General features: G+C 33.8%; 1 protein-coding gene across 15 annotated transcripts in view; it reads left to right on the plus strand.

Annotated features, from left to right (window-relative positions):
- Positions 1–13,221, plus strand: part of Atg4a (Autophagy-related 4a) — a 278,503-nt gene that overhangs the window by 46,932 nt on the left and 218,350 nt on the right. For 14 of the 15 annotated variants that reach the window (XM_072894316.1, XM_072894313.1, XM_072894302.1 and 11 more), the window contains 2 exons: positions 2,001–2,152; positions 2,383–2,461. The exons of the other annotated variant lie outside the window; for it this stretch is intronic. In XM_072894316.1, coding sequence (XP_072750417.1) covers positions 2,001–2,152; positions 2,383–2,461 — 231 coding nt within the window. The remainder of the gene's footprint in view (positions 1–2,000; positions 2,153–2,382; positions 2,462–13,221) is intronic. 15 annotated transcript variants of the gene reach the window in all.

Below are 13,221 nucleotides of genomic sequence, written 5' to 3' on the forward strand. Positions count from 1 at the left end.
GAATTTGCAAGTTCGACCTAGTTATATTCCATACCAGTACACGAGATACCGGTTCCGCGAAATACACAGGTACTTGCAGAGAAAATAAAAGGAATTTGCAAGTTCGACCTAATTATATTCCGTACCAGTACATGAGATACCGGTTCCGCGAAATACATAGGTACTTGCAGAGAAAATAAAAGGAATTTGCAAGTTCGACCTAGTTATATTCCGTACCAGTACACGAGATACCGGTTCCGCAAAATACACAGGTACTTGCAGAGAAAATAGAAAGACTACGTGAAAATGAAGAGGATGGGAAGTATATATATAATAATATATATAATAATAACATAAACAACGAAAAGGGGAGTTAATTATAATTACAAAGGTAAAATGAGGAGTATTTGATCAAACAGTAATAATAAAATGAAGAACAACAAAAATAAAGAACTGTCTCACTATAATTACTATAACCGAATTTTAAATGGGGGAGGTGAAATTAACAGAATAGGTTATTTGGTTGGTACTCACTACTTATTGCGTACGCTGTTGGTTTTAAAAGGACCTCGGCAGTGGGTTTAGCGGCGTCGGGTTGAATTTCACAGGTGCCCCAATGTTTGACGTCTTTTATCGTTTAAATTTTTAATCCGCACTACACAGAGAGTCTGTGTTAAATATTAGGTGAACCACACGTCGCGGAATCGGAAGTATTAACATTCGAACTTGTTAACACCCGAAGGGTTAAACGTTGGGATCGAGGATCGATTCCGCGTCTCGAAGCCGAGGTGAAAGAAAATAGTTCGTACCGTACGAGTTATACTGATGCTAATTCTGATACCGAAAAAACTGATGTCGCGGCGCATTGCTTCCGCATTATATACTAGAATTCGTACCTCCTCTCCATTGGACAATTGGACGAATTAGAATTTTAATTAACGCCCCCTTATGCTTAGGGGGTGTTTCCTTCGACTTCGAGTCTCAAAAATTTCTTCTCTATTGGTTCAAGAGATTTTTCCATTTGGCCAATGAGGAGTTTGGTACCGTCAGAGTCGCTTATCGCTATTTAGAAATTTATAATAAACAGCTGTCACTTTAGGTGGTCCGTCAGGCGAGCTCTCTTATCAAATGCTTCTTAAGTTTTCGTCGCCGTTTCAAATTTATGATTGCAGTTCTAAACAACTGTCTCGAGTTATGGCGACTCTGTTTTATTTAAAATTCTTTTGAAATTTAGAGAGCCGTTCGAATGTTTATTCTTTATTTGATTTCTAAGACTTCTTGGGTTATCTTATTTATAGTTGGTCTCGCCTTACGGAGGTTTGTTAAAATTTTTATTATCCACGTAACGTAATATTCGTGGAGTGCGACTAAAGTGACAGCTCTCACGGTTTGATATTTCCCGTAGAGTTCTTAGAATCATTATCTTTGATTGTTTATACATTCCTCTCGAAAAGAAAGAATCGTGAAGTCTACCGGACGTAACAACTGCTTTCTTTACACAAATTAATGCTTCTCGTTTTCTATCCATAAAAGTATTAAAGTAACATAATTGGAAAATAAATATTTACTACATAATGTAGTATTTTATGAAATATTTCATAGTTCATGTAAAATTTTATCGAAGAAAACTATAATAAAATAAAACATAAATTATCTCGTAAGCTTTTAAAATTTTGGCCATCATACCCTTATAACTTTTTACTTAGAATATTGCGAGGAATCGATTTATGTAAAATAATTAAGATGGTTCCATTAAAAAAAACAAAGTTGACCTTGAAATCTCAGAAGCGTCTCCACCCAAAGTCAAACCAATGGTACCATCTTATAATTCCCTTCGAGACGAACAACTCTTGTCTGAAACATTTAATTTTGCTTTAATTTTTATATATTTAGGCGTCTCAATATAAACGTCTCACTCTATATATATAGATTGTTAATTGATCAATGTCTAACAATAAATAATTTTTGTCATGTTTAATGGTATATTTTATGTATGGGTGTCGTCATGTATGTATTTATAGTGAGACAGTGTAGAATAGAAGGTGGTATGACGGTGGAAGTAGATGGAGAAATGCCTCTAAAGGCACCTAGCCAATGGAAACCTTTGTTATTATTAATCCCGTTACGCCTCGGACTCAGTGAGATTAATCCTATATACATTAATGGACTTAAGGTATATAAAAATTTTTATATTTATAAAAATATTTATTTTTAAATTATTTTTACATTAAATATTTTTTTAATATTTATTTTTATTAAAAATTGTTATACATTGAACATTTAATTTAATTGTTAATGTTAATATACAATTAGATGCATAAAAATGTTTTATTATAATATATTATTAATTATATATTTAGTTTAAAATGTAGATTATAGATTTATATAGAAACATTTTTTCAGACATCATTCAAGATTACACAATCCATTGGAGTAATTGGAGGAAAACCCAATCTTGCTTTATATTTTATAGGCTGCGTAGGTTTGTATATTTTGATAAATATATCATTTTTTATTTATTTTGATAAACAGCTTTAAGATACTTTACTCCCAATATGCAGAGTGGGCCAAATAACCTGTGACAAGCTATTTTTTCCTAACTATTGGAGATATGGACTTGAATTTTTGTTTTACATTAAATGGCACATGGGGGCTGATTACTTGATGCATAGAAAAATTTTTTTGGGGGGACTTTTAGGGGGACAAAAAGAAGGTACCTCTTATTTTTTTTTATTGAATGGGATACGTTTTTTTAAATATTCGGGTAGCTTTCATCAAATTAACAACATTTACTTGAAACATTTTTTTTTATTTTTGTACTGTGAAGGAGTTATGAAAGATTTCAATTTGATTTACAGGATACATTTATTGATGTACTCTAAGTTATTTCAATCTTGTTTACAAACATGTTCGAATTGAGCATTGAGAAGATAATTTTTTACAATCAATTGTCAGTATTACAATGGAATATGGGAATATCTGTTGCAGATTAGACGTGAAAGGAGGGCCGGTAAAAAGTTACGATTTTTGCCCATTAACCGGCGCCTAAAATTCATATAAATTATCGTTGGTAGTGCCCTGTAGAATGCAAAAATATTTTTTTAAAGCCTAAAAACCGATCGGAACTTGGGGAGATTCAAAAACAAAGTACGATGTTATACTGTAACAGATGTTCGAATATCTTATGCGGTATCTTCGGAATAGGTGATTTAATTGTCTTTGTGGTGTTATTAGTCGATTAGTCATTCCAAGCGTGGTATAAATATCCATAATAAACTGTCATTTAAAATGGCTGATCCAATATGGCAGCATGTATGTTTGGAAAAGTCATCGCTGTTGCGTGAAAACTGTTACTTAAGAGTTGTTTTCGGAGTGTCTGATAAAATACATTCGGCATCATCAATTCGAAGTTCGAAATGTTAAATTGAATATGGCGGTAAAATTATGTTGAAATAATTATCAATATTATATAGACTTATAGAATGAATTCCACTCTCTTTCGTTACTCAAAGTGATTTATATTATCGTTAACACGTCGTCTCTCACGAATGGCTACGCATGACTGTTAGAAAAAAGTCGCCATATTGGATCAGTTATTTTGAATGACAGTTTGTCGTGAATATTTATATCATGCTTGGAAGATCAGTCGAGTAATAACACCGCAAAGACAATTAAATCACCTATTCCGAGGTTACCGCATAAGATATTCGAACATCTGTTACAGTGTAACATCGTACTTTGTTTTTAAATCTCGTCAAGTTCCCATCGGTTTTTAGGCTTTAAAAAAATATTTTTGCATTCTACGGGGCACTAGCAACGATAATTTATATAAATTTTAGGCGCTGGTTGATGAGCAAAAATCGTTACTTTTTACCGGCCCTCCTTTGATGTCCGAAACAATCTCCGCAAACGCATTAACATGTGTTTAGAAGCTCGTGGACATCATTTTGAACATTTAATAAAGTGACTCCGTGTAAATACTGATAATTTACATTGTACATTTATTTCTCTAGTTACTCTACATTAAGCGCAAATTTGTTAATATTTTGTAAGAAATTATACCTTCTTAATGCCGAACATATTTGTAAACAAGGTTGAAACTTAGAGTACATCAATAAATGTATTCTGTAAAAATCAAATTGAAATCTTTTATAACTCCTTAACAGTACAAAAATAAAAAAATGTTTTAAGTAAATGTTGTTAATTTGATGAAAGCTATTCGAATATTAAAAAAAATGTATTCAATTAAAAAAATAAGGAGTACCTTTTTTTGTCTCCTTAAAAGTCCCCCCAAAAAATTTTCCTACGCGCCAAGTAATCAACCCCATGTACCATTTAATGTAAAAAAATTCAAGTCCATATCTTCAATAGTTTCGGAGAAAATAGCTTGTCACATGTTATTTGGCCCACCCTGTATGGACAATTTAAGATTATATATAGAACACATGCATTTTGAAAATTTAAAAGAGTAAAAATTAATAGTAAGAATAATATAATAATATACTAAGAAATATGTAGAATAATAACAAACAATAGTAAGAATTAACTATTTTACAAAATTAATGTTTTTGTTTTTTTTTTTTTTTTTTAATGAAATCAATGGAAATTTAAAACTAACTTATTTTTTATTTTTAGTCAATAACTCTATAATTAAATTTTTATATTTTCACTGAAGTATTGCATATCTTAAATTAATTAGAATATAGTTTTGTCACACATTTATAATCTTGATTATAATTCGTATTGTTAATTAAAAGTAACTTTTTTAATTAGTATTAAATTTTAACACTCGAAAAATTGACTTTTCGGTTTTAGATTAATTAGTTTTTTTTAAATATTATTTTGACATGCATATTTAAAAATTTTTAAAATAGTTTACGATATAGAAAAATTATTTTTAGAATTTCTTAATTTTTTTCTTAACATTTTTAACTTTCTTATAAAGTAATTTAAGGGGAACTTAAAGTCGTTTGTATTATTGACCAAAATCTAGTCTAACATAACAATATATTTACTTAATATAAAAGTTCTGGAGTTTACATATACAAAATAAGATAGGTTGTCACTAGGAATTGGATAAAAATATATTGCATAAATATTAGTGAACTTGTAGAAATGAGCTTAAATTTGTTAATAAGAACTTAGTAAAAAACATTTCGGCTTATTAGACCGATGAATAAATTAAAGAAGCCTATTAGATTGAAATGTTGTTTATTAGGTTTCTATGCTCATTTCTAAAAAATTATAAATATTTCTTCATGTATTTCCTAGTGGAAACCAATCTTATTTCGTATGTAAACTGCAAAACTTATATTAAACTAATATATGTTACGTTAGGTTAGGACAGTTTTTAGGATCCTCAGGATCCTCTCAAGAGGATACCAGAGTCATTCTACATTTCTGATCAAAATCTAAGATTGCAATCGATTGTATACCAAAATGTTTTTGGTAATTATTTACTATAGGGAAAGCAGCTCCGATGACCTGGACCTCAGTGTTGCCAGATGGCTAAAACTGAATTTCCCCATCTTGTTCATGAATTTTCCCCAAATTCATCATATTTTGCAAAATTTTCCCCAAAATATGACATTCATATCATATCACAATATATATAATATTATAAATAAATATAATATTATAGATCATAATATATATATTATAAATGCGCGCATTTATCTATATACGTAACTATAGATAATGCGTTTTATGAGATCCAGCATTGGTGCCCGGTAAAAAATTTCTCATATAATTATATATAACAATATAAAAGTATATAAAAATATATAAAATACTGCATAAGTTATGTATAGTTATGTATAGTATGCATAATTTTGTATTATCGTTGATTGACATCTAGCCAACATTAATATAAAATTATATATAATTATATAATAAATCATATATTATTATATATGATTATACATAACTTATACAAAATTTTATATATTTCTATATAATTTTATATGGTCATATATCATATATGATTATACGTAACAAATTTTTTACCGGGTGTTTAGGGTAATCAGACACTTATATCCAATCAAACGTTTTCAAACAGATATTATGTAACATTCTATTTGTAAAGTGCTATAAATCGGCCAGACGACAGGGCCAAGATCTTATTGTTTTAAGATCTTATTTTTTAAATAAAAATAGGTTTGATCAATCCGAGAACGATTAATGACGTCATTGACCAATCACAGCTATTTCTCTAAATAATAAATGGCAGTGGTTGGTCAATCACATCATTGGTCGATCTCGGATCGATCAAACTTGCATTTGAAAACACTAAAAAAAGCATATCATGAATTCCTCCAAAAAAACCCCATGTCCGAAAAGTTTCCCACATTTTTCCCCACAAATTTTCGTTCCCCAAAATTTCCCCCACTGGCATGAAAATTCCCCACTTTTGGGAAAAAACCCCCAATCTGGTAACATTGCTTGACCTTGATATATGTTGTCATCACCTTGAGCATAGTATAATTAGTAGGGGCACTCTTTGTCGGCACTTTAATCTTTTTGTCTTTGATCACGTGGTATTTCGCCATGTTTTTGGACTAATATTCAGTGGCATATCAATCGTTCAAGGAATCTGCGTTACATTTATGCCGTGAAAGGAATGTATAAAAATTTTATAAATTTTAAAAAATTAAGAAAAAGTTACAAAATTATGTAAAAAATAAAAGAAATAAAAATAATTTATAGTTTTATATTCACAAATATATTATAGTGTTACCTCTGTGATGCACTCTCACAGATTTCACACTACCACATATACAACAATTGTCTGATTGGTTCCTTCCAAAAACATGGCGGATGCGCAGAACGGATCGACGCAAATCCCGAAAAAGCCCCTACTAGTTATACTATGCTTTGAGTAACCTTGAAAAGGTTTTAGTTGTTGCTCGTTGTTTATTAAAAAGTTATAAACAAAAAGTTTCATAAATAGGACAGTTAGTTTTCAATTAATAAAAAACATATTCTTTGTTATAAGTTAAGATTTATGAGAAAGTTTGTATTTTATATTACAGCAGAGAATATGTGGCTTACATGTATACTCATGCGTAATAATTACAATACATGAAAAACTGAAACATGAAAGTTGAAAGTTAGAAAATAGACAGAAGATACTACTACATGAATTTTTACATCTTACAGATAATAATAAAGTGTACATTTAATGGATCTAATTATTTAAATGTGATACATTAAATACGTGGGCCGGGGAGGGACGGAGCCCCTCCCTTTGGAACCCACCCCATAAAAAACTAACCCAACTCATCCTGTGTCTGAGGTATGAAAGAGATTTTGTTTCATAGTACAGATTGAGTGGGTTTTTTTGTGGGGTGAGGGTGCAGGGAAAGGGGCAGAGCTCCTCCCCCGCTCACGCATTTATTGTATCACATTTAAATAAATACATTCATTAAAAGTACGCTTCATTAAATATACATGATGTGGGAAAATTATGTCCTATTCGTAAAACTTTTTTTGTTTATAACTTTTTAATAAACAACGAGCATTACTTAGGACAGTGACCTTGACAACATATGTCAAGCTCAAGATCATCGAAGCTGTCTCCCCTATAGTAAATAATTACCATGTTTTTTTACTAGGCTTTTAAGCTCACTTTTAAAACTTCACAAATATTCCTTCATCCAGTTTCTACGTATCTGTTTTATAATTATAAATTTTAATTATAAATTGCAGTATAAATTATAAGTATAAATTGCAAACATTTTAGATTAAGCAAAGATATTGTCATATTAGGTCAGATTTCGATCGATAACGTAAGACGACTTCGACATCCCCTTAAGCAAATATAGTACGTTACGTTAGATTAGGTGGGATTTTGGGAAATTAGATTTTGGTCGGTAATACAGACAACTTAAGAATCCCTTTAAACGGATGCCAGTGTTTTTTTTTACCGATCAAAGGATTATTTGTTTATGTATCAAAATATTTTTATTGGTTGAATGAATAATAAATGTTTTTCCAAGATTAAAACACACCGGAACAAACTTGGAACGTTGTGATTTTATGTTAATCCTTTCGCTACGACGGTTCTTCGTGCCAGGACGTCACCGCTGAAAGAGACACCGTGCCAAAAGTGTACACATTGCGCGCGATCAGTCTGTAAACAATCTCCGGCATTTCAAGTTTATTTCTTACACCTAAAAGAATGGCTTTAACAATACTTTTTAGAAGAGAAAGAATTTTTCTTTAGAACAAGATATTTATAATTTCATAATTATTTGTAGTTAAATATTGAAATAAATATTTGTAAACATAAAGGCAGTTTGTGGCGAGCGATTGTAGTCGTTCGTAGTAGCGAATGGGTTAAAAATAAAAAATTAAAAAATTATAGTTTTTTAGGCTTCTCACATCAGGTTAACTGTATTTAATTAATAATATTGCAGTTTATACATACGAAATAAGATAAGTTTGGACTAAAAATTACATGAATATTAGTAAACTTGTAGAAATGAGCTTAGAATAAAAATAGTAAAAAAAAAATATTGGTACAACAAATGTTATGTACCGAAATATTTTTTACTAGGTTTCTAAACTCATTTCTACAAGATTACTAATATTCTTTTACAGGATTTTTAGTTCGGACTTATTTTATTTTGCGTGTATAAACTGCAAAACTTTATATTTGCATTAAACAAAGAATTGTTGCAGTGAGTAAAAAAGAATACTCCGACATCCTCTTAACACTCTTTTTTACATCTTCTTTTACATCTTCACTATATTTTCAAATGCATAGATGAAAAGTGTAAGTGTAATCAAAACGATATTTTTGTTTGATATTTATTTTTATATACTATAAGAGTATATCATAATTGCTTCCATGAATTGTATATCGTTATTTCTGAATAAAAAATGAGCCTAAAAGTCCTAAACTATATTTTTGCGATACGAACAGAAATTATAAAATAAAGATCATTCAATCAGCGCCGTTTTGTAGATAGGTATATGTTCATGAGCTGTCCGTCGAGTAGACATTGCATTATGCGTAACTACATTTAATCTGGCGTGCGGTTTACAAACATATGCCTGCCTAAAAAATAAATTAGATATAGTTCATTAAATGATCTTTTTTTAATAATTTTCTTGTTAGGCATCGGAGAAAAAATATTTCCAGATTTTTTACTCACTTTTCATTAAAAAATGATGCAATTTGTAGTCGTTAATGACGATACAATTTGTATATTAAAATATTGTAGAAATTGTGTGTGTGAGAGAAAATGTTGAAAATAAGAATTTATTTTGTTTTAGTATATATATATATAGGGTGTCCCATAATTCGCGAACCACCCGTCAGGTGCAGGTAGAGTAGGTTAAACTGAGTAAAAAAGTTATGTACCATTTTGCAATTTTCGCAATAGTTAATGAGATATTAATTATAAGAGATCAGCCAATCGGCGCCCGGCAGGAGCGCGCGGCACGAAGAAGCCTCCCACTGTTACTTGATACCAGGCGCACCTATATGTGTGTGTGACTCTTCAGATTGTCAATGAAGAGCGTTCTTCCTACCGCTTCGTCGGCGCGCTTAGTATCAAGTAACAATGGGAGGCTTCTTTGTGCCGCGCGCTCCTGCCGAGCGCGGATTGGCTGATCTCTTATAATTAATATCTCATTAACTATTGCGAAAATTGCAAAATGGTAGATAATTTTTTTACTCAATTTAACCTACTTTACCTGCACGTAACGGGTGGTTCGCGAATTATGGGACACCCTGTATACACTAAAATAACTCTCTCTCTCATATATATTGTATATATATACAGGGTGTCTCATAACTAACGAGCCAACGCTCGTGAGCGGATAGAGCGGGTTAAATGGAATAGAAAAGTCCTGTACCATTTTATGATTTTCAGAATAATTATTGAGAAATTAATTTACAAAGATCGGCAAATCCGGCCTAAGTATCAGCCCGCCGCAAAAAAGATGGCGAGAAGGACGGTCCACCGCTAGGCTGGTCGCTAAATAAAAATCGCTAATCTATTGTTTTTATCAACGCTTCTCATCTATGCCCGCGAGGCAATGGCGCCTATTTACGCCGCGCGCGCTTAGCGATCGTCCTTAGGGCCGTCCTTCTCGCCATCTTTTTTGCGGCAGGCTGATACTCGCGCCGGATTTGCCGATCTTTGGAAATTAATTTCTCAATAATTATTCTGAAAATCGCAAAATGGTACAGGACTTTTCTATTCCATTTAACCCGCTCTACCCGCTCACAAACGTTAGCTCGTTAGTTATGAGACACCCTGTATATGGGGGGAGGGGGAGAGAGAGAGAGAGAGAGAGAGAATTCTGATAAATATAACTAATTTAATAAGTTAATGAGTCAGTTAATGAAGACAATTAATGTCAGTTACAAGTAGATGCTTATTATAAAAAAAAATTATATTTATCTTATATGGATAAATATACAAGGTGATTCATTCTAAATAACTGATTTTTATTTCGGCACAGATGTTAATTTTTTAGTATCTCCGCGATATATTGTGTTATAATTATATAATTCCTGCGTATTGTTGTGTTTTATTAAAATTCTTTTTAAAATTACCTCGTTATTTCACGAGTGTCATGAGTTAAGCAGTAGTGACGCGCACTAATTTTAATATCTCGTTCTGCGGACGTAACATTTTGGAAATTTGTCTGAGATAATCTGGGATTGGACGGAAAGAATAATGTCGCGAACATAAATATATATGGGACGTTTTGCGTCAAGCGGGCCATCTCTCCTTCTACAAGTTAACGCAATGAACAAACGTTCAGGTCTCATACTTGTGTACTTTTAAATGAAACGTTGCCTTTTAAAAAATTTAATGTGGCTTTTAAATTTCTGTTGTGTTTTTAAAATCAGTTTTATGATTTTTAATGTACTTTTCAAGAAATGAAGAGGAGGAAATTAAAAAAAAATATCACATTTTAGAAAAATCTGATTATGCAGTTTTAAAGTACATTAAAAACCATAAAACTTTTATTTGAAACTTTTTTTTATATCTCTGATCGTTTCTACGGTATTCACTCAGAAATATAAAAACCGATTTTTTCAAGAGGCTGTTTCACCCCCTTAATGGTCGTTCAGGCACGCATAAAACGTGTCTCCTATTTTGCCCTAGACTACGTATTCAAAGCACATTAAAATCAGAGGGAAACACTTCCATATCTTTCCTTGTTAGAAAAAGGTCATTGGCTTTATGACTGTTATTTTGAATTTACTAGTAGTAGGTTTATTCCGGACTCCCCTAAGAATTGCCGGGGTGTTTTCAGAGGGACCACCAAACCCCTCACAAACTCCTCATCACCTCTCAAAAATACAACATCAAACTATTATCACTATACAATATTTACAAAATATACACATAATGCCTCCTTATAAACCCACTCACCTCTTTGCCCTATTCTCCTCCTCCGCGAACCTGGCCATTTTGCGACCCTTACATGCTGATTCCCTCTTCCTCCCTCACGACCCACTCTCTCTCCCCTATCTCTCCCTTACTCCACCTCTCTCTTTTCCGTTCCTCTCGCTCCCCTTTCTCTCCTCTCTCTCCTCTTCCCCATCTTTCTCTCTGTTTCCCCGTCTCTCCTCTCCCTCTGCTCGTTTCCTCTTCTCTCTTCTAGTTTCTCCCCTCCTCTCTTTCCTCCACGCAAAGCTATTCACCTCTCCTCCCTCTAGCCCTTTTCTCGTCCTTTTCCCTCAATCATCCTCTTCTTTTCTCCTCCCACCCCTCTCCTACTCGTCCTCTTCTTCTCTCCTCTTACTTCTCATTTTTCTCTCCTTTCCATCTTCTGCCTTTCATCTCTTCTCCTCTTCTAACTATCTCCACTTCTTCCCATCCACTCTCAGTTCCCTGCTTGTTGTTATCACTTTCCTGCCTCTCGCTCTCTCTCTTCTTGCTGCCTCCTCCATCTCATCTTCCTCTCCTCCAGTGTCAGATCCTCATCCATTCCCACTCCCCAGTTCCCTCTGATCTCTCCTTCTTTCTCTAATATCTCTTCTCCTTCTCCATTTCCGTTAAAACTATCCATGTTCCGTCCTCCCTTCTTCTTTCTTCTATCTATTTCATCCTCAACTTCCTGCCTAATTCCCTCCTAATGATCCCTTCAACCATATATCTCCTCTCCTCCTGATTTGCTCCTTCTATTCCTCTCCATATCACATTTCTCTCTCTCTTCTTTCTTTTCTCTTCCTCTCTTTCTGCTCTCTTTTCTCTCCATATCCCTGCGTTCTTTCTCCTTTCTTGCTCTTTTCGCTTTTCCCTCCATCTTCTTCCATACACTCTCCCGCTTTTCCTTCCTTTCTCTTTCCTCCTTTTCCTTCTCTTCCACCCACTTTTCCTCTTCGTCCTCTTTTACCATCCTTCACCATGCCTCACCCTCTCTGTCCTCTTCTTCTCTTCTCTTCTGCTCTCGCCGCTCTCTCCTCTCCCGTTCTATTTCCTCATCTTCCCACCTTCTCCTTATCTCTTTCTCCCTCGGCTCTCTCTCCTCTTCCTTCCTTTCTTTCTTTTGCCATTCTGCCGCTCCTCTCTCCTTTTCTTCCTCTTTTACCTTTTCTCTCCTCTCACACTCCACCTTTTTTTCCCCGCTCTCCCTCCTCACCTCTAACTCTCCGCCGATCTTCCTCCCCGCGACCTCCTCTCTTTCATTCACTTCCTGCCCCCTCATCTCTTCTTCCTCCCTGTCCTCATCCCCCTTCACTTTGATCCATTCCTCTTCTCCTCTTCCTTCTTCCTTCCCCCTTTTCTTCTCTTCCATTGCCATTCCATCTCCCTTTCTTCCTTTCCTTCGTTCGTCGCCCTTTCTCTCTTCCCTTCTTCCGTTTCTCCTTTCCTCTTTTTACCATCCTCCCGCTCCCCCTCCTTCTTTTTCCGTTCCTTCAACTCCTCGTATATCCCCTTCACCACTGTCAGCAACTCCACCATACCCTCTTTCATCTCCTTGATTTCGCTACCTATCTTCCTCATCTCCGTCTACTCCCCCTGCCCCTTCCTCTTCGAACCCATTTCCTTCACCCACTCACTCTCTTCCTCTCCTTCTGTTCTGTCTTCCACCTTCACACTTCTCACTTATTTTCTTCTCCTTCCTTCTCTCTGTCTTTGCACTCCACCGTCTACTTCACTTTCTATTCCTATCTCTCCTCTAATCTCTCAGCCACGTGCTTTCGTCTGCTCACTCGTCTTAATCCCGATTGATAACCCTTCTTGCTGCCTTCCTCGATATGATATATCA

This window comes from Anoplolepis gracilipes, chromosome 6, assembly GCF_047496725.1.
Source record: "Anoplolepis gracilipes chromosome 6, ASM4749672v1, whole genome shotgun sequence".
Lineage (NCBI taxonomy): Eukaryota > Metazoa > Arthropoda > Insecta > Hymenoptera > Formicidae > Anoplolepis > Anoplolepis gracilipes.